This window comes from Notolepis coatsorum (genome assembly GCF_963971535.1).
Source record: "Notolepis coatsorum genome assembly, chromosome: 14".
Lineage (NCBI taxonomy): Eukaryota > Metazoa > Chordata > Actinopteri > Aulopiformes > Paralepididae > Notolepis > Notolepis coatsorum.
Genome location: NC_140178.1, coordinates 28,421,563 through 28,443,698, shown reverse-complemented (window position 1 = coordinate 28,443,698; position 22,136 = coordinate 28,421,563). Strand labels below are relative to the sequence as shown.

General features: G+C 43.1%; 2 protein-coding genes across 2 annotated transcripts in view; one reads left to right on the top strand and one right to left on the bottom strand.

Moving 5' to 3' along the window:
• Positions 1–20,319, bottom strand: part of LOC311240479 (uncharacterized protein) — a 31,661-nt gene extending 11,342 nt beyond the window's left edge. Inside the window, exons 1-13 of the mRNA XM_084329058.1 lie at positions 20,162–20,319; positions 18,847–18,924; positions 18,522–18,587; positions 17,737–17,888; positions 17,227–17,311; positions 11,402–11,427; positions 11,114–11,228; positions 6,476–6,580; positions 2,926–2,982; positions 2,323–2,391; positions 2,135–2,224; positions 1,418–1,527; positions 130–664 (exon numbers count right to left, since the gene is read on the bottom strand). Of these exons, the coding sequence (XP_084185184.1) occupies positions 130–664; positions 1,418–1,527; positions 2,135–2,224; positions 2,323–2,391; positions 2,926–2,982; positions 6,476–6,580; positions 11,114–11,228; positions 11,402–11,427; positions 17,227–17,311; positions 17,737–17,888; positions 18,522–18,587; positions 18,847–18,924; positions 20,162–20,287 (1,614 nt within the window). The 5' untranslated portion in view covers positions 20,288–20,319. The remainder of the gene's footprint in view (positions 1–129; positions 665–1,417; positions 1,528–2,134; positions 2,225–2,322; positions 2,392–2,925; positions 2,983–6,475; positions 6,581–11,113; positions 11,229–11,401; positions 11,428–17,226; positions 17,312–17,736; positions 17,889–18,521; positions 18,588–18,846; positions 18,925–20,161) is intronic.
• The window catches only part of LOC311240751 (dehydrogenase/reductase SDR family member 7C-B-like), a 54,171-nt gene continuing 43,272 nt past the window's right edge, over positions 11,238–22,136 (top strand). The window contains exon 1 of the mRNA XM_084329326.1: positions 11,238–11,326. The gene's annotated coding sequence lies outside the window, so the exon portion shown is untranslated. The remainder of the gene's footprint in view (positions 11,327–22,136) is intronic.

The window sequence follows — 22,136 nt, the reverse complement described above, 5'->3', positions numbered from 1 at the left end:
TTATTATTATTATTATTGTTATTACTTGTGTATCAAGCTGCCTCACACTACAAATACAGGCAATGCTACTACCCCACGGGCCACTATGTCTCAATGTACGCATTGTACACATTCAAAAGTACTGCTAACCCGCTTCCTGTAGTTGTCCAGCAGGCCCTCCAGCTCCACGGTGTCCTCGGTCGGGGCTTCAGGATGGAGCGGCACGGTCTTCTCCAGCCTGAAGGCGGTGTTCTCCACCAGCTGCCAGCACTGCTCCATCTCCTCCTGCGCCCTCTGCTGCGACCGAGGACTGGACGCTCTGTCACTGTCCTCACGTGTCCTACAGTCTCCCAACAGCTCCCAGGCCAGAGGGAGGCCCAGCATGCTCTCATACCTCCTCCGCCTCTCCTCCCGCCTCTTCTTCCTCTCCCGGTCGATCGACTCCAGCTGGCCGCACGGGTCCTTCGCCCCCCTCCTCGTCTCCGCCTCCGTCGGAGGCTTGGCCAGCGGCCTGAACTCGGCCCAGTCGAAGGTCCTGTAGCGCCCCTCTCGCCGTCTCTCCAGCACGCTCCTGGGCTTGGGGCGCCGGTCTGTCTCTGTGGGGACTTTAGAGGGGGATTCCTGGGTCACGTCCGGTTTGGGGAGGACCTCGGACGGACTGCTGGGGATGTGGTGCCCCGGCAAACTGTACCACAACACGACAGAGAAAGGAATATGAGGAGAGGAGAGGACAAGATAATACAGTATTCTTCTACTTCTTCTTCTACAGTATATTCCTCTTCTACTTCAGCACATACACATACATTATATATTGTGCATACTTCAACATTATATATTCTCGAGCCCAGCTCTCGGCGTTGCTACCAGCTGGCCGGTCGTTCATACTAACACAATTGGCAAGTGTTAGAGGGTGGGAAAAGCCGGTGGGTGGGGATTTAACGTTGTGGACAGCGACTCCTACAGGTCGGTTTGGTGACGCCAGTGCGACGGAAGCAGGAAGTGACGGGGGCAGCGTGAGCCTCCCACACGTTACTCCTCGCCACTGAGAGTTCGAGCTGCTGCGGTGAAAAGATGCGACAGGCTGCCTCCTCGTGTACCGGAGGGGACACGTGATGCAAGGCTTCTATCCTCACTACAACCGACCTGTGGGAGGCATAGTCTAGCAACGTTCAAGACAGGGGAGGGAGGAATTGGACAATACGAAATTGGGATGGGAGAAAAATAGAAAATGGGGAGAAAAAGTGGATCAAAAAAAGAAAAAAACATTATATATTCATGTCAAGTTTATCAAACCAAGTTTATAACCCATGATCAGTCACAGTGGACATTATCTTTAATTTATTCTCTACTTCTTCATTTTATATCATTCTTCTTCTATAATACTTCTACAGCAGATGAGAAAATGACATTTCATTGTTAACTTTCACAGGTAACTTACCTGGCGACATCGGGAGCATGAGATGGATGTACATTTTTCATCAAGGCCTGAATCCAGTTCCTGCGTATCCCTGTCGTCATGGCCGACAATGTATAGATGCCCCTCTGAGTCTGAGAGAGACATTACAATTAACTTCTGATAATAGGTGTCATAGTGTTCAACACTATAGACTTGGTGAAAAGGGGAGTATTTCGATTAGCAAGTTAGCCCAGATAACTTTGACAATGATTTAACTCATTACATGTTTTGGATTTGAGTCCATAAAGCTACATTTGAATACTACAGTAGGGGTAGGAATGTGATTTAAAGGTGTTATACATTTTTTTGTATGTAGAGTAATCATTTAAAAATATTAAATAATAATAAATACATCCACAGAGCTTTTAGAAAGGTGCAGAATAAAAGTATTGCTTTTCTCCCCCCAAGATTATGGATTAATCAATTGATCATTTAAATGCAGGTCCAAAATGAATGTTGTTACGTGCATGTAGCCCTTCCTATACTACCCAATTTCCCCACGTGGAATACATCTTATTGGATGACGTGCTGGTGCTCTAGTGCGACATCTAGTGGCTGGATGTTATATATAGCACCTGTAATCATACTGAAATTGTAATTACTAATTATGAAAGAAATCTGAAGTTACTAAATCATATTTTGGGGGGAAAGTTATCTGGCTAATGTTGTTAATCCTGTGTCCAACGCTTTCACTCTTACATGGACCTGAAAGCCATAGTTCCTCTGGACCTGGTACTCTGAGACGTTGTAACACTTGGTCAGGTCAATTTCCCCTTCAAGGTCTGATGCCTGGGAGAGGAAGAAGACAGAGGACATTCATTCGACATCCTCGAATGAAGGGCAACAATCATATAACCCGAGTGAATATTACAGTAGTGTCAAAGTACCTCTTCGGCGATGGAGTCCTTGAAGTATCTCAGACTGTCGGCTGACAGCACAAACCAGAACTTCTTCCACTAGAGGGAGGCACAAGACATGTGTATATCTCAGACTGTCGGCTGACAACACAAACCAGAACTTCTTCCACTAGAGGGAGGCACAAGACATGTGTATACACACTGCATGGGCAGTGGCTCTCAATCTGTTTACTTCACAGTCCCTAAAGGAGATATGCCCGTTCCTAACCACCCTACATAATCGTGTAGAAACACAATTGACACAAAATATTTTTATTTTTATTTAAATGTTTTACTTTGGATGAGGGCTTTAGACTTAACAGTTTCAAAGATTTTCATAATTTCACAAGGAAAAACATCTAAAGTTTAATATATCTAAATAATAAAGATTATATCCATGCAAATACACATTTTCACAAGAAAAAACATCTAAAGTTTAATATAAAAATAAATATAAATAATGAAGACTATATCCATGATAATACTAGGGGTAGATAATAATTGCAGTGACAATCTATGACAATTGTTCAATTGGCTGGCATCAGTCTATGTCTCGCCATTCTCAAACAAGGATCCAGTTGTAAAGATCTTTACCTGACCCTCCTTGTCCGATTTGACCATCCAGCCTTTCTTGAAGTTAAGCAAGTCTGGCTGTAGAAAAAGATATCATGGTAGTCAGTCGCACCCGAAGCTCATTCAAACTAACATGTTGGAAAATGTTACAGAATTTGAATGAAGGCTAACAGACAACTGTCATTAATATTCAACTCAGCTGACACAATTTCAATCTATCCATGAAAGTCCCTTAATAATTCATAGAGTAGATAAGTGGATATTCAGAGCAGTTGTACTGTAATTAATATGATGATCTCTCAGAAATGGGCAGTATTTCCACTTCATGTTTAATAATATATATTTAATTACTTCTGTGTCCTTTGTAAAGTCTGGGGGGGGGGGGGGGAGTAATTTTGTGACAATATTGTTGCACTGCACTTTAAAGATCTCAAAATAATTGCTAGCAGAGACCACACAGATTAATAGGAACATTTCTTTTAGAAAGACTAGAGAGACTATTGAGACTATTCAACACCGCCTAATTTTGTTTAATTTCGATTATCACAACAACAACAAACATCATCTCTGTTTTAGGTTAGGGTGGGTCTCCACTGAAGTTGAATGTAAGGTGTTGTAAGTTGTATTTTGTTTGTTAAAATAAGTGGTCTACATGTTAAAATAATAGCTCTACATTCTGACAGCCATCACTGATACAAAGTGTCTGGTCAGTAACATGGGTCTCCCAGTTCCTCCGCTCTGCAGTAAACAGAAAATACATTTTCTGATATCCTTTCCCACTTTATCCAATCAGGAGAGAGAACTCCATACAGCAAAAGTGGTCTGACCAAAATAAGAAATGCAACTTAGTTATAAGCCAAATATGTGCTTGAAACAAGTAAAATAATCTGCTAGTGCAGTAAGCAAATCTGGTTTGGCAAGATTTCTACAAATATCTAGGGTTCTCTCTCCTTATTGGATGGGAACGGCATACCAGAAAATGTATGTTCTGCTTACTGCAGAGTGGAGGAACTGGGAGTTACTGACCAAACACTCCAATGATGGCTGTCAGAATGTAGAGCTATTTAACACTTATTTATACAAAAAATACCACTTACAACTCGGCCAAGAGACACCAACAATGATGTGGGGGAAAGAACGAGGATTCAACACCAGTGTGTTATTATTAATCAGGATTCTTTTTGAATGGCCACAAACATCTGTTCACAATAACCCAGATAATATTTGATTCCTTATGAGAATATACCTGGAGATACCAATATTAGCTGGGACACTGCTGCATGTATCTATGCAACCTATCCCTCATTCACAACTGGATTTAGCCATATTTCTGCGATATTATATCGATACACTGACGTCAATCACTTTTATTTATTTGATTGTTTTTGCTTGACAATCCCATTTTGCTGCAATAAAAAACGATTGCAGTGAGGTGAACAGACTGAATGCGTTATCTTATTAGATCAAATAGATCATGTATATATCGTTTTTATTGCAGATGTTGACTACGTTTTCTGTTGGGGACAATAATAATAATAGTATTAATATTCTCAATATATTGCGATATTACAGTATTGTGCATTTAGTATCGAACATAATATAATATTATGGGGCCTCTGGTGATTCCCACCCCTGTTGCACAGGATACCGTTTTCATAGAAAAACTAAACAAAACAAAACAGTGATGTAACAGTTAAACGAATCAGCTGATCACATGGTTCACTTGTGATCATGGCAGATGATGGTAGGAATGAACAAACACCAGTCTCCTCTATGTTGCTCCGTATAATCATCTAGCTGTTCAGTGAACCTTACGTAACCATCGCCAGGTTCCTCATTCTTATCATGTATTAGTTTCATTGCAAACCAACAACACTTAAAAGTTGAATATGTTATTTCCATGTGTCTAGGAAATGAGCTACTCTCTCCCAACGCCATAAACCTGTGATGTCATCAGGTATTAAAGTCTGGAGCTGCTCCACTGATAATGGATGGCAGACTGAATTTGTGGACCTGCAGAGTGTTTATTTATTTATCTATTTATTTTCTATATGAGCTTCATTCTATGGTAGTATTTTCAGTTCTGGAACAGAAAATTTACCCATAGACTCAGAACATTCCCCTGGGTGCTCTCAGCATCACCTCTCCCAAGTCCCCCAAGCTTTAGACTCCGTACCTGATGATAACATCACACGTTTGAGGTTTAGCACTCTAGATAGTGGATTTGGATAAGAGTTGTTTATGTTCACTAAACCTATTGCACTGCTTTAAACCATAGGAATTTCTGAAAATGGGCAGAGTTCCACTTTAAAAGAATAGATGGTTTCACTGGAATTCTGTTTCTATGGGAACGGTTTTAACCCAACTGTATTTCCCGTCAGTTATTACATTAGCAAACATTGCAACAGGAAATAAACTCGGGGTCCATTTAGAATGTTTATGTTGTCAAGTTGAAAGCATCTATAGATGGTATCGTGTAACCTCCTCAAGAGATTCAACCCATTCAACTCAGTCACAAGATGTTCCTTAGGAAAGAAAACTGAGAGATCATAGAAGAATGCAACCACAGATGTCACCAAACAAGGTTACAAACCGTGAAGAATGTACGTCAACAAAATCACCCCATATGGACAGTAAGGTACTTGATACTTCACTTCACTAGCTTCCTTCTCAAGTTCAGTTTCTAACAATAGGCAGGGTTTGATTTGTACATGAATATGGTTAAAGTCAGTTAGCTCGATGAGCATTTTCTTTATCGTCTGAAAGTAAAATGTATACTATATACAGTAGTATATGCAGTGGTGGAAAGTAACTAAGTATTTGTACTCAAGTACTGTACTTAAGTAACATTTTAAGCTACTTGTACTTTATGTGAGTATTTTCATTTTAGGGAACTTTATACTTTCACTCCACTACATTTCAAGGGAAATATTGTACTTTTTACTCCACTACATTTATCTGAACCCATCAGTTACTAGTTACTTAGAAGAAAAGGATTTTGCATAGAAAACACAATATATACAAAATAAAAAAATGTATGAAGATTATGTACTTTCACATTTGAAGCCTGTCAACTTCAAGAGGACGTAAACAGAGCAGCATAACTGGACCACATACCACTTTAATATAACCTATAGAGGTCAATGGATACACAAACATCATGTAGAATGTGTACTTTTACTTTAGATACTTAAGTACATTCAATAGCAAATACTTCTCTACTTTTACCTAAGTATAATTTGAATGACTTACTGACTTATTCCTCTTTACCCCGTTGGGGGGCATAGGGTGTCCACCGGAGCTCTCCATCTCACTCTCTTCTGGGCCAGGGCCAGAATTTGAATGGATGACTTTTACTTTTACCAGAGTACAAATTTATCTGAGTATTTCTACTTAAGGAACTGTGTACTTCTTCCACCACTGAGTATATGTAATAAATACAGTTCCAACCACCAGCCTTTTGACACATTCATTGAAGGAATATTTATAATTTGATGCGCCTCAAAGGACGCGCTTCGACGTACGATCAACGTACGCATTTGAGCCTGTGCTCGTCCATGTGGCCACTTACAGTCATGATGGACTCCGAGGTCCTGCGGTCCAGTGACTTGGCTCTCCGCTGAGGAGGAGGAGCAGGAGAGCTAAGCTGTTGCATGTCTCCACACGACTGCAGTTTCTGGGGGGAAAGACAACAGCTCAAAACCACTCGACCGGGAAAACAAAACAGCAATATTGACAACATAATAACAATGTCTTTCATTTACTAAGGTTTTTTTTGTTTTGTTTTTTAGATAGCGGGGGGTGGGGGGGGTTAAACGCTCGGGGCATACGGTGGCTTTTTCATACATTCCATTAAGCGGAGTAACCGCCAGTCATGATCTCTGGCATCGCTGTCAGTTGTACGGATTAGGGCCTCGCTGTAAGGCCCAGCAGGTTTGCTCTACACTGCCTGTTAAACGGTGGGTTCCACATGGGTGACTGGGATTTGGCTCTGGAATGCATGAAAAAGACTTAAGGAGGGCTACATAACCCCCCCCCCATTGCATCGCAGCTTCTTCGTCTGACATTCGGAAAGATACGAGACGTCCCAAAAAGAAAAGAAAAGTCATCATCTCTCGAACCAGATTCCTGCATCGTCATTCTGCCTCGCGAACCCCGTTATTCGGTTTCAGCCCCCCGACAGAATTGCTCTATCGGAGCATATCAGAGAGAGTCCCTTTCAAGTCTAGATGATACACGTCTGAAGGAAACCTGAGTAAGCGTTTCTTCTTCTTCTTCTTCTTTTTTTTATCCTCTTTCCCTTCGTCTTAAGATTCATTCTTCTCGCTTACATCACTCTCTTAATGGGAAAATAGGACTTAATACAGAACGCTCTTTGTCTCGTTCTCGGGCCGTTTTTACGTTTGATAACTGCCCAAGGACACAGGACACGGTGAAACACGGTGTTCCGGCCGTCGGGTGTTAACTGCCCCCCCCCCCCCAAACAAACACTGGCTGCACTCAAAGCGGACAGTGGCTGTCCTCTGTCTCGCCGATAAGCCTCCTCTCCGTCAGACAGGGTGTTGGGAGAAGGGACAGTGAGACCGGCCCACCTCGAGAATCCGAGCCCAGGGGAGGGAATGAACTCTGGAACGACCTTTGACCCTTTTACCCCACCTTTCTACTAAAACAAATGACCACCCACCCCACCCCTTCTAAAAAAAAGACAACATAACTCATGACATCACAAAAGATGTGCCGCTGGCTGGGTGGTTCTTACTTCAAATCCTCAGGAATTGTATTTAATCAAAGATTAACATCCATCCCTTGAACGCGCAGCGATGACCATCTGTGACGCTGTGTCAAAATAAATGGAAGCAACACAAGCGTATACACTACAGTATGCTACTGTACACACACACACACGCGCGCACACACACACGCACGCACGCACGCACGCACGCACGCACGCACACACACACACACACATTTAAAGCTGTTTACCACATAGACATCGAGTGTCCCACCCCCTACAGTATAGCAGCCTTGCGCATTGGGACTGTTTATGCTCCATGTTCGCGTATTTGTTGTTGAACCACGAAACAGCATCTGTCATATCAATAGAAACACCCTACATGGGCAGTGAGAAAGACACCAGGCTTTCTGCGGTAGTTTGTGTTAACAGTGTTACTCTGTGTTCAGGCATCCACCAACTACATCACTTGCCCACCGCCCCTGCTGGTGTATGTTTTTTTCTTCTTCTTATAACTCTGAACGTGTCTGCATGGACAGTAGAGCTTAGGTCTGTGCAGCAGAGTCGCAGTACAGAGTATAGCTTAAGTTTCACTTTCACTTCTAGTGTAGATTTAACTTTGTGTGAAGGAGAGGAAGAAGGCTCTAGAGATGACACAACACGAAAAGGTTAAACAACGATGGCAGAGGATTTTACAATATTTGGGATTTAAACCCTGCAGTAGCTTGACTGGAGAGAAGCTCAGAGGACCAGTCCAGACCAGCAACAGTCTGTTTGCGCGATGTGCTAAATAACAGCTACATTGATCCATCAAGGAACTGATAGAAAATGTACATACGGACCGTATTACTCTCCGTTGGTTTATTTTTTAATTAGAACCTAACCTCTGTCTGTCCAACAAATGAATACTCCTCACTGAAAAAACAGTGGATCAATGTCGCTGCATGATGTTAAAGATTAAAGTATACAGATTAGGGGTGTAACGGTACACAAAAACCACGGTACGGTACGTACCTCGGTTTTGAAGTCACGGTTCGGTGCGGGTTTTCGGTACAGTGGGGGAAAGTTTGGCTTTCCATGTTCCACTCAGGGGGGATGTAGTGTGCAGTAACTAATTGTACTTGTAGGGCTGTCAACGAATATTCTATATTGAAATTAATAATCGACTTGTAAAAAATATAAATTATAATATAATATAATATAATAATTATATTAGATTGTGAAAAAAAACAGCCCCCGATGGGCGGTCGTTAGTGGTTAACATACCGTTGTATTCGTTCGGTACACTACACAGCAGTTCAGTACGGTACGGTACACACTGAAACGGTTCGGTTCGGTACGGATACGTGTACTGTACCTTTACACCCCTAATGCAGATATTGAGCATCATTTTGTAAAATGTCCGGTGTCACCGCCAATACTGGAGTTGTCACAAGTTTATTATTCATGGGACATTTCACATCACTGCGACAACCCTGCAAGACACTGGGAGTGGGATACATCCCGTTCTGGATTCCTACCCGCTCTCCAACTTTAAAAGGCTCACCTCTGCCCCGACACGTCAACAGCGCACGTGAGAGTGTGCGACAACCTTTCAACGTGTTCCACGTACGGAAACGTGTTGTGTCTTTTTATAGTCACCTCCTTAATCACTAGGAGACAGGCAGGCAAACAACACACGGTGACTACCATTCACAAACAGATGTGCACCTGGTCGGGGGGGGGGGGGGGGGGGGGAGCAACACACGGTGACTACCATTCACAAACAGATGTGCACCTGGTCGGGGGGGGGGGGGGGGGGGGGCGACGCTGCTGTGGAGCTCCCCTAGAGTTTTAAGAGGTCTGCCTTTGATTCTATACTCTCTAGAATACCAACGCAGACAAGATAGGTCATTAAACCCTACAGGACTACCATGCCTGTAAACGAGATGGAAAGAGAGTTGTTCCGTCATTACGTTGCACTGTATCCTCGCTTAACGGCAGGAATCCCTGGAAAATGTCCATCACAGGAATTCCGTTCCCTGATTACAACACACGGCGTGAGGCCCGGCTGAACTCCTCCAGGTCGTCAGAACCAGTTTTTGCCGGGAGAACAAGATACGCAGCAACGGATGAGTCACTGCTCCTCTCCCTCTCCACCAATCGACACATTCACGCACACACACACACACATGCACAAACATATGCACAAACACATGCCTCGACAAGGCCACCGGGATGATCGTCAACTTATCCACGCGTTTCATGCCAAACTCTCATCAGCTGCGTTTTCTTCCTAAGTGCTGTTCACTGATTGAAAACTTAATGCGTGTAACTAGATTAGTTTAGCTGGCCCGGCGATGAAAACACAGCAGCACCAAGTGAATCAGTTACTTCAACCCTGTCAGCAGCACACATACATACACATATACACATATACACACACACACACACACACACACACACACACATACACACACACAAGCACATTCCTGACAGCTGACATGTGTGGTATGTAAGAGTAGTTATATATCCCTATCTGTGAGTCTCACACTCACATAGTCATGCCAGAGCTGTATGGTGAAGTCTCTCTCTCTCTCTCTTTATATACAGTATCTCTCTCTTTCTCTCTCTCACACTCACTCTCTCCACAACACCTGTCTTATGAGTCGTGTCCACACCGGTACACACCGAAGCTGGCAGCACCAGCTGTGTGACTGGGCTTTATAATCGCTGTAACTTCGTATCATCAAGATCACAATACGTGATTAAAGGGTCGCTAGAAAATAATTTCATTGTCTGTTGTCATTATTTGTTAGAACGCACACATTAGACAATTTAGCCAAAAGGGATCACCATGCACTTGAAGATTACACTCAGATCCCGACTCTCTGACCATAGAATTTTGCAAGCATTGCAGGGCTTGACATTAACCACAAAATGCAAGTAGAACATGGCAAAAGAAAGTGCCTTTTTGCATTTTGGTGCAGAAAAAAAGGCACTTCCCATGGTGTCATTCTGAGATGAACAACGCCATCGCGTTTGCCGTCAGGAACTACATCTGGATCCCCGGAGATATTTTTAATCGTTTTCTGGAAAGTTGTGCGTCGAGAGAAAAGGGAGAAAGACAGAAAGGCATGTGATTTGGTGTTTTCTCTCCGTGTCGTACATATTCAACATGTCTGACATTCCGATTGGCTCGCGACTGGCTTGCAAGCAGATCATTAGGCTTCAGGTTGAATCTGTCAACACCTTGGAGCAGATAATCGGTTCCGACCAGCCTGAAATTGGGAACGCCCCCATCCTGTGATTGTCGGGAGGGGCAAATCAGGCCTAAAATCGTCCCAAACATCCTCTAGTGTCTGCGAGGCTTAAGGCGGTGGTGGTGGTTTAAGAACTGTTCTATACTGATCCTTTTAATGGCCGCCACTCTATTTCTACGGTATTGTTGCTGTAAATACGAGATAGATCACAAACAAGCCCGTCAGGAGGACTTACCTCACGCGTACTGGCGCGCACTTCACTCCTCCCCTTCCTGGATACGACCCCATCCTCCACCCACCCAGGATTCGCCGGCTCGAAGCCTGTCGGTCTCCCCTCTCGGTCCCGGTGGCTGGAAAAAGGAAAACAAATGGGACAAATCGGCGCGTCATTCGATGTGACCAGACTTGAGGCAACAGCTCCCCCAACCCCTGACCCCTTGGGTCCCAGGTAGGCGTGTGTGACATCATTTCCCCCGGTGGAACATTGAGGATGACAGCTTAATAATGGACTCCCAGCCAGCACCTGTGCAGCAGAGAGGGGAGACCCCCCTGGGGACGCAACCCAGGGCAAAACAGTTATTTCTCCTTAGTGTCACTGCTGAGAGACACAATAACAAAATTACATCCTGCCCTCTGGCGATAGAGGTGTTCCTGTGCCGAGGAAATGCAGGTATTAACCCTTTCACTACCACACTACCAAAGTAGTAGTAGTAGCTTCACTACCACACTACTTTACCAAAGTAGTGTGGTAGTGAAAAGGTTAACCTTCTGTAGTGTGGTAGTGAAAGGTTAACCTTCTGTAGTGTGGTAGTGAAAGGGTTAAGATTCATAGGCAGCAGGAGGAATATGGTATTATGTATGCAGGGAAACAATGACATTGATCTGTGTTGTAATAACAAAACCAGCTATGTCATACTTGTCTGGACGTGTGTGTGTGTGTGTGAGAGTGAGAGGTCTGTCCTCACTATACCGGTAGCTTCTGTAATAAACCAACTTTCCAGGGAAGCGTCTTGGGTGTAGAATGCAAGTCGTCTGAGACGGTTAAGTGCTGCAGCTGGACTCCATTGACTTTTTGTGACAGGCGAGCAGTCAGCAATAATGCCACGAGAAATAATAGTCTGAAAAGTATCTAATCTCAGTAGGGCTTTAGGAATTTCCGCCCTTATTTGGGGGCAAAGGATTTAGTGTTCTTCTTACCGAAGAAGGCAACAAGGGAAGAACTGAGAACTGAGATATTCTGGTCACATGACATGACCCAAATATTTTATATGCTTTTGGGCACAAAATGGGAGTGTTTCTTCTAGCTAAATTTAAAAGGCACCAGTTAGATCTTTAATAGAGGGGTACAGCATGTGCCTTTGATCTGGTGTTTAGCTGTGTGTGTGTGTGTGTGTGTGTGTGTGTGTGTGTGTGTGTGTGTGTGTGTGTGTGTGTGTGTGTGTGTGTGTGTGTGTGTGTGTGTGTGTGTGTGTGTGTGTGTGTGTGTGTGTGTGTGTGTGTGTGTGTGTGTGTGTGTGTGTGTGTGTGTGTGTGTGTGTGTGTGTGTGTGTGTGTGTGTGTGTGTGTGTGTGTGTGTGTGTGTGTGTGTGTGTGTGTGTGTGTGTGTGTGTGTGTGTGTGTGTGTGTGTGTGTGTGTGTGTGATGGCTGCACAACTTTAAACTGAGGAGAACCAGGGAGGCATCGGATGTCCTTTAGAGCTAATTGCTTACACGTTAACCCTTAACCCTCTGCCAAAACCAACTTAAGCAGCCATTACCGTCACCGACAGATCGCGCATAAACATCCACAAGCATCGGCTTCTTGTTCCAACGCGCCCAACAAAACAACTATTATTCTGTGCGAACGCAAACCCTCTGCCAAAACCAATTCAAGCGGCCGTTAGCGTCACCGACAGATGACACACAAACAGCAACCATCGGCTTCTCGTTCCAACGTGGTCCACAAAACAACTATTATTCTGTGCGATCGCTCAAATGAGCCGGAACCAGCGGAGCATTCCACCAATCGTTTCCTAACCTTCCTTCTGCTCTCCGGTTCTCGTCGCTTGTCGAAGCGTGGACGTCGCAGCCAGGGTCAGAGGTCACAGATTCCAAGGAGCTGACCGAGCTGCTGATGCTACTGCAGAGCCAGCTGCCGCCTGAGGCCAGGGGCTCCCTGGAGACCGGGGAGAGGTAGCGGGAGATGTTGCCTGGGTGACAAGAGGAACATAGGCAGGCTGTCAAGTGTAGAATCTGCAGTAGACAAGCAGTATGTGCCACGTCTCAATTCAATTAAAGATTTAGCTGCATACTGTACGTTACAATCTCTTTCAGTATTTGTAAATGTCTAATGACTGAGTGTCAAAAAGGGCTATCTTATCACAAAATACCCTTTACATTTGGATAATTCAAGATTCATATTTGTCATATGCACAGTTAATTAAACGGACAGTTACACTGTACAATGAAAATCTTACTTTGCTAGTCCATCCTTCACACAAAATCACAAAATATAGACGTAAACTAAAATTTGAATATTAAGAAAATGTCCAATGCTATGATAAACAATCTTAAAATAAATAAATAAATGAAGTATAAAAGTAAGGTACAAGTGACAAGTGAGTATTGCACATTCAGTTCACAGTGTCGGGGTAGAAAGGAAAGGCCATAAAGTGCACCATGCGGTGTAAATAATAGTAGTAGAGGTGACAGTGACGTCACAGCAGCAGTCAGAAGTGTCCCGCCATTTCCTCTATAGACCAACTAGACTGTTGCGTCCGACAGAACCCTTCTCATTAGAGCGACACGGGCTCACGCAGAGTGACCCGTGTCTATAATCTTCACTCTATAACGAAGCAGCCCATGGGCGCTTCAGAAGTTAATCGAGCCCTTCATTACAAGACCAGACCAGTGTTTGTATAGTTATATCCCTTCCAACATGGCTGCCCGTAACCATTGGTAACCACTTTTGAAAGAAAATGCCTAACTTGTGTGTAGTGGTAGAGTAGGTAAAACACTGGATGCATGATATTACTGTTCCATTTTGACTTGTTTATCAGATCCAGTAAAACACCAAATGATCACATTTGTTGACATACAGTATTTATCATACATCAACATAGCAACTGTTGTTTTGCACATAGCAACCACTGTTTCTTCCAACCAAGAAAACTATAAAGGGTCATCACGTCAGAATACCAGTGTTCTATGCTCTGCAGATTTAGGTGCCAGTTCTATTGAAGCCTATATTACAATTCAGAATATACAAGCTATCTGAGTAACTATACATCAACCAATATATCAAACATTAGCTAGTTAACAATGCAACAAATTGCAGGTGATTCTGACATCCGAGGTAATAACCTGTTTAAATGACATTTATAGGTCATAAACGAGGAGATGGCTGATCCCATTCAACTCAATGTCGGCTGAACTGAACGTTTGCACACTCTTCACCAATGTACGTTCACACGCTACACAGTGACGTGATGACCCTTCCTTCTTTTATTGTTTCCTTGCCTCCAACACAGAAGACAAATGGCCATTCCAAACATTCCGTGAATGGTTTGGACAGATGTACTGGTCCTGTATATTGTTATCAGGAAAGGTGCCAGATATAGAATCCCTCACCATAGCAACATAAATGCATAATCCTGGGTGTGTTTTATGATTTGTTTCTAATAGAACATATTTTCTTTTTTTTGTGATCAAATGTTTCTCTCCAGAATGAGGCGAATGTAAGTAATAACACATTTGTAAGTAAATTGGTAGCTATGCGCTGGAAACCGCCTCATTTGCTTGCTCTCAGAGTGTGGCCTTTGATGTATTTGGACATTGTGTATTGGGATCGACAGCTCACGTACATGGAGCGAAGGAGGCAACAATTACAATATGGTACAGTTGAAATCTACTGTAAGTTGAGATAAGATAGGGGGGGGGGGATCTCAGTGGGTTTTTCTCTACTTATGTAAATCTTTATTGTATATTTTTAATTATTGTTTGTTTAGTAATTTTGTGAAAAAGGTGAAGTTTATTTTTTAATGTAATCTTGCTGCAATAAATATATGTGTATATATCTCCCCCCCCCCCCCCCCCCCCTTCCCCCATGGCGACTGAGATAATGGAAGAATTGTCTCTTTAACACTCTCACACCCTTAAAGTTGACAATTGCACAACCACCACAAACCGGAGTGAACACGACCGAGGACTCATATCCAGTCGTTGCCAAGTGTTAGTCAGATATCTTCACTCGAAGGCAACTCGTAATAATTCACATTGAGCTGGAGTCTCTGCCCAAGGTGAGAGGGTTTTTCCACTGGCACTGTGTGCTTTGGCTACAGAAAGCTCCATATGAATTACCTCAAGGTAAGTATTAATCCACTGTAAAAACGCAAGCACGTGTTGTGGTGGCGAGCAGAGAGCTACATCTTCTTTGTAGCAGTCAGGCCGGCTAACATTATGCATCTCTGTGAGTACAACGTATATCAACACTTAACTTTCATAAAGCAAGACATTATCCAAAAGTTTACATCTCTGCAGTCACAAAACGTGTGCATAAATGAGCCAGTCTGACTGGGAAGAGGTCACAATTTGGAATTAAGTTGCATAAGGTAACAGTTTTCTGGGTGTAAGAGAGGCTCTATGGATGCCTGCTGATGATTTGGGTTCTCAGATGAGTCGACGATAAGTTTCCCATATTCTATCCCAACTACCGTCGCTCCGAAGGTACCCCCAGATCACTAGAGCACACCTGCTGGATGTACAGAGTCTTGCAGGTAACAGTTGACAGCAAAAAGTAACATTCTGACACTAGGCTCTTCGTTTGACCTTGTTTATCTAATTGGTGCACGTTATGAGTAGTAAGCAGTGTGTGTGTTCCAGGAAACACCATACGCCTTCACGAGGATTGCAGTTGGGAGATACAGGAAGAATTATGAAGCATAAGGGGAGACCACCCACCTAAAATACCATTTTCCTGATTTTGGGGCAATTTTGAGATTTGTGTATAATGTTGCCCCTTTACATGTCTTCTTTCAAACTAGTGACAAGAAAACTTAAAAAAAAAGAAAAAAAGGGCACAAACACATTTTCTATCTCCGTTTGAGTGACATTGTCGATACATCTCACTTATTCCAATCGATATGGCGTCATTGAGCTTATTAAAAGATTGTGTTCGTCTTACAGCTCGTTCTCTGCCATCCAGCGCTGAGGTTCCGAAAAGAGGCACTTACCTAAACTGACCATAAACTTTTTCATTACGGAGGCTGCAGTAGCCTGAAGGTGCGAGAAGCGAGTTCGTAACCAGAAGGTCTGCTGTTCTAATGGCGAGGCCTGCTGGGAAAATGTGGGCGTGGAAGGAAACAAATTGTGCTCTGAGCCTCTCTCTCTCTCTCAATGACCAGCGCCGCTGCACCCCTGAGCAAGGCACTCAACCCCACGGCTGCGTCACTTGAGCTTAGCTCTCTACAAAATACTCCAAAACTGGGGTTGTACGAGGGCAGCTCCAACATGCGTGTGTGTGTACGTGTGTGACGTGTGTGTGTGTGTGTGTGTGTGTGTGTGTGTGTGTGTGTGTGTGTGTGTGTGTGTGTGTGTGTGTGTGTGTGTGTGTGTTTGTTTGTGTGTGACCCTCCCTGCTGCCCCTGCATCTACTCCTCCAGGCCGTTGTGTTCTTATTAAACTTACTGTACGTAAGAATTAAATTAAATATATGAATAAAACAGTGTACAGTCTTACTATACTGGTAAGTATGAACATCTGCAGGAAGTTAAGACTGAGTGAGAGAAGGCAGGAAATGCGAGTCAGACATGAAAGCCTGCCGTCTGCGTATGTGTGTGTGTGTGCATGTGCATGCGTGTGTATTTGTGTGTAAGTGTGTGTGTGTGTGTTAATGCATCTATGCAAGTGTGTGAGTGAGTTTGGGTGTATGCTTTCATGTGTGTATGTGTGTGTGTGTGTGTGTGTGTGTGTGTGTGTGTGTGTGTGTGTGTGTGTGTGTGTGTGTGTGTGTGTGTGTGTGTGTGTGTGTGTGTGTGTGTGTGTGTGTGTGTGTGTGTGTGTGTCTTTCTGTCACACCTGCAGGGGGCTGGTCTGGGCTCGAGGGGTCTGAGTCTGTGACAGGCCAAACAGAAGTTATATCCAGACCCCTAACGGGCTGCTCTTCCTGCCACAGGCTGGAGCCGGCCTCTCTCCCCACGCCAGGGAAGCATGGGTTAGTGGCAGCCATCTTTGCTGGACTGGGTTCCTGATATTGTAATACAAAATAAACAAAAATAAATGTAATCTTAAAGCACAAAGATGTGGAAAAACAATTTTTTTTTTTTTTTAATAACATCCACTACGGTAATAAGAGAATGATGTGTTTGATACCTGGGTGGAGACAGGACAGACTTTGCGTTTTTTCTTCTGATTCTGCTTGTTGGTCCGTGGGTAAACAACCAGCTGGTCACACCATCTGGAGAGGAGACAACACAATATATAACAGAATAACAGTGTAGAATAATAATAATAATATTATTAATAATAATAATGCATGTGTTATTATTGTTTTTATTATTACCACTACGCTATTACAAGAGAGCAATAATATCTAAAAACAGAGTTTACAAAAAGCTTCACAGAAATCCTTAAAAAACCAAGAATAATAATAATACACATACAGAGTACTTATAAATATAAATAAACAAGAAGCAAGAGACTCTATCTATAAAAAGGCAGGTGAATTCCAACAACACAACACATTAATATAAGCCGTTGAAAACGAGTTTCAAAGAGGCGATTTAAAGGACGATACCGCTACGTTTCTCAGGTAATGTCAGAGAGACAGATGTGAACCATAGGATACTGTCCTCCTGGTAACATCAAACCAGTAATACTGACCCATGGATAATCTCTTTATTCTCCCCGCGGATATAGATGTCCTGTTCTGGTGTGGTGATCCAGAGGGCGTTCCTCTGCCCCGTCTTGGCCTCCGCGTCAGTGACCTCCGAGCACAGGTTCAGGTTCACCGTCCCTTGTGGCAAAGTGCTCGGCTGAGGGACAATTCAATCAATTCAATCAGTCATTCAGTCATCTGTGTGTTTTCTGACAGTGTTTGGCGTTTGACGTCTGCTGTGAAATCGGGCAGTATATATTCTGACCGTACGAGCGCTTAATAAGTGCGTTGTGTGACTGTGCGATTTACACACTGAATCTAGGTTAAATGAGAATAAAACAGAACAGGAAGTGGACGATAAAGAGCTATATGGGGGGAGAGAGAGAGAGAGAGAGAGAGAGAGAGAGAGAGAGAGAGAGAGAGAGAGAGAGAGAGAGAGAGAGAGAGAGAGATAGAGAGAGAGAGAGAGAGGGAGAGAGGGAAAGAGAGAGAGAGGGAGAGAGAGAGAGAAAGAGAGAGAGAGAGATTTGACAAGATCAGAGAGAGGGGGATGTGTGCATTAGTGCACACACACTAAGCCCAAATCTGCTGTGGTTCTACATACAACATCTGGCCTAAAGATGCCTGCTGGAGCCAAACTGTAAAATCAGGACACAGATATAGAACAGTAAGACCACTAGAAAGTGTGTCATGTGTTAATGCTGAATTATGCATAATGTACGTGCGTGTGGTTACCTACAGTGACAAATGGCCCACTGTTGTAGTTTTACCATGAAGAGCAACCACTTACCAGCTCATCCAGGGCAAAGGTCAGGCTGCCGTGTTCATACAGGATGAAGAATCGCCGTTGCCATTTCTTCCGTTCACACAGGAGAGGACAATTTAGACAGGAGAGGACAATTTAGACAGGAGAGGACAATTTAGACAGGAGAGGACAATTTAGACAGGAGAGGATCTCTTGCTCGTGGACAGTCATAGTTAGATTAAGGCCCTATGCACTACATAACTGAAAAAGGTCATGGTCAACAACAACAACAACAACACCCAAACATACTTTTTAACCATCAATCGTCCAGTGAATCCATTTAACAAACAAAGTGCCTTCTATCTCTCACCCTTGACCTCTGCATTGGGTTGTCGAAATCTGTCCCCTCGGGAGCCAAGCAGAGCCAGCCTCCGTAGATAGGTTTGGCCTGTCAATCATGGGAGATAGGGTAAACATGTGAGTCACATTGCAGCATGGGTTAAAGAGCGACCCTTTTTACACTGTAGGCCCTGTTGCACACGTGAGGTACTCTATTGAGTTATTTACACTCTACACACCTGGAAAGGGCACATATAGTATCATCCCTTCAACCTATTCATACTAACTATCCAGGGAACAGGGGTGGGCTGAAGTTTGAAGGTCAAGAAAGGGAATATAAATTGCTCTTTGTGCTCTGTTTGAGATGTGCTGGAATGTTCTGAATCTCTGCCAGTTGTTTTGGCTCTCTCTCTCTTTCTCTCTCTCTCTCTGCAGGGAAAGTGTGCAAAAGGTTCCTATTTCTATCAGTTTACCAAACTAAGGGGAGAGGACAATAAGCAGAGTGAATTTACATTCCCTTTCAGTAATGATTTTCAAGTAGGCAGGACTATTCAGGGTCTGGATCCAGGCAAGATACATTCCACTGACTGTGCCATAAATTCCTTGAACAAAAAAAGCAATTAAAAGAGTGATACATAAAGACTGTAGAGGTAGCAGATTTTTTTCGTTGGTATGACTCGTATGACCATTCGTTATCTGCAGCTTTGGGTTATTATGCCTTGCATGAGTCAACTAGTATCGGGTTGAGCAACACCGTTAAATTACAGGGCGCACTGAAACGAGACAGAGGACCGACAGAACAGGCACGCTTCCGAGCTGAATACTGTAATAACACATTTCAGCCATGTATGGCATGCATACTGTCATGACAGTTCCTCAACACTTAAGATGTCTTGTCATTACATCAATTGGACCTGTACTTTTTTCTCCACTATTGGAATGCTCTTCTGAAAAAGGGAATCCAATCAAGTGTTGTGTCATGTCTATATGAATTGAAAATGGGGGACCCTGATGGAAACAAGACAAACGTCTTTCTCAGGTCTGCATCCCCTTAACAATTGTATGTATTGAGCCGTACTGTATTGTACCCATTCTGCAATCTGTTAAATAAAGTTTTCATTCATTCATTCATTCATGTAGAATACACCAACAGTAACACCGAGGGCAATCAAATAAGGCAATTCCTATATAGCCACACCATAAAGCACACCGGGAAAAGAGACAATATCGGTATCTATATGCTCTACATTTTAAGAAAAACGCAGTCAGACACAAATTACAGTAAAGACGAACAAATGACCGCTATATTACCGTTGAACAATTAAATCCGATGAACATTTCCTTACCTGGTCCATGTCATGATCATTCAGGAGATGCAGTTCCCGAGACTTGAAACAATTTTGACATTTACTTTTATTGAAAATATTCGCTTGGAATTTATTGCAAGGACTCGTAGCCTTTTCCCCAGACATCCTCGGGCAGTTCAGTTATTCTTCAAATAAATCCAAAACAAACGGTCTCCAGTTCACTCGGCTTTGAATGGGGCGGCTTATCCCGAGCGAACATCTGTCAAATCCCGTGGTTGGCTGTGCGCTCATCCCAACCAGCGAACATCCTCTAAAGAGGGACTTCTCTCTGGCCGACAGTATAACTGTGAGGCAAATCCTTTTCTGTACAGAAGTGTATCTGGCTACATCTACGTTTTGCTGCCCTCTACCGACCAAGTAAAAGCAAAAAAAAAAAAAGGAATAGAGAGAGATGAGGGATAAAGAGATGAGGCCCATTTAGTATGTACACATTGCATACATTAAATTAAATAGAAAAGGCGAACTTAATTTCACAAATGTAATTTATTCACTCAGGTAGAATTTTTCAAATGTGTTTCTTAAAGCTGCATAGGCAACCTCAGAGAAATTAGCAAGAGTGAGTTTACCTGCCCAGCAGAAATAGAGTGAGCCCTGCATCACTTTTCAAGCCCATGCACTCGGAACAAAGGTTTTCCACAAGACTACCAGAGGCACCAGTAGCTTTAAGCTGAATTTTTCAAAAATAAATAACAATGGTTTCTCAGCCTTCGATTGGCAGGTGGCTTTGAACACAAGTGTACTTTTTGAGGAGTAACGCGATGGTCTTAGATTTCTGATCATGTGACCCCGGGAAGGCGGGAACACTACAACAGCCCACGGGAAGGCCAAAAACATCTGATTGGCCAAAAAACGACAGCTCCCTGTATCAAGAACCAAGTGGTGTGTCAGTGGGTCACATCAGAAGACCACCATGCGGTCCTCATCAAAAAGTACATATACACATTGTGCAAAAGCAGGGACATATTTTTCCTTTTTTAATAAAAGCTGCTGGTGCCTCTGGGAGTTTGTGGAAACCTTGTTGTGCATGGGCTTGAAAAGTGACGCAGAGCTCGCTCTATTTCTGAGATAAACACATACATTCACTCTTGCTACTTTCTCCGAAGTTGCCCACTGCAGCTTTAACTGTTTCAGCGTTTTGATCCAAGTAAAGGAAGACCAACAGAGGATGCAAGCATTTATTTGAGGCATGGCAGTGGCAGGGATTGTACAAAGTAAAAATGTTCTCATTTTAGGCCATTCAAAATGTATAAAATACAGTAGTTGATTCATATTATTTGATATGTTGCACTTATTACATGAACAATGGTTTCATTAACCATTTTTTTAATAAAGCAACACATTTGCGGTGTATCTGTGAGCTTGGTAACAGAATATCCAAACGCATGTTTTCACAAATCCATGTTTCTGGTACTTCAAAGTAAATCCCATCCTACACCCATTTGTTAGATATATTCATGCTTGTAATGTTCCAAGAACTTTAAAAACCTATTCCATAATAAATATTTCTTCTTCGCAAACGATGCAAAAGAGCAGTGCACAGGAAATGTAGCTAATTTCATAATGGACCCATCTCAAACCCTTCCCTCTTTTCTTGATCTTCCAATCACAACTGTCACGCAGAGGGAAGAAACTGTTGTGATTGGAGGACGAAGTAAAGAGGGCGGGGCTTGGGTTAGGTCAATTTGCCATATAAACGTCAAACAGTCCATTATACAGAACTTAAGGTGCATTTCTTAAATATATCTCCTTTACCTTTAAAGATCCCCTCCACTCAAAAACAAGTTTTATCAACAGCTAACTCCTCTTGGAGGCATGGCTTTGACTTATACAGATTGTTATTTGTGCAGAACTTGTCACCAGAGAGCCCTTTTCACATTCTTCCACTGGAGGGGGGAGCTTCTCTGTACTTCCTCAAACTCTGAGCCAGCTGTGTGTTGCAAACAATCCTGGGAAT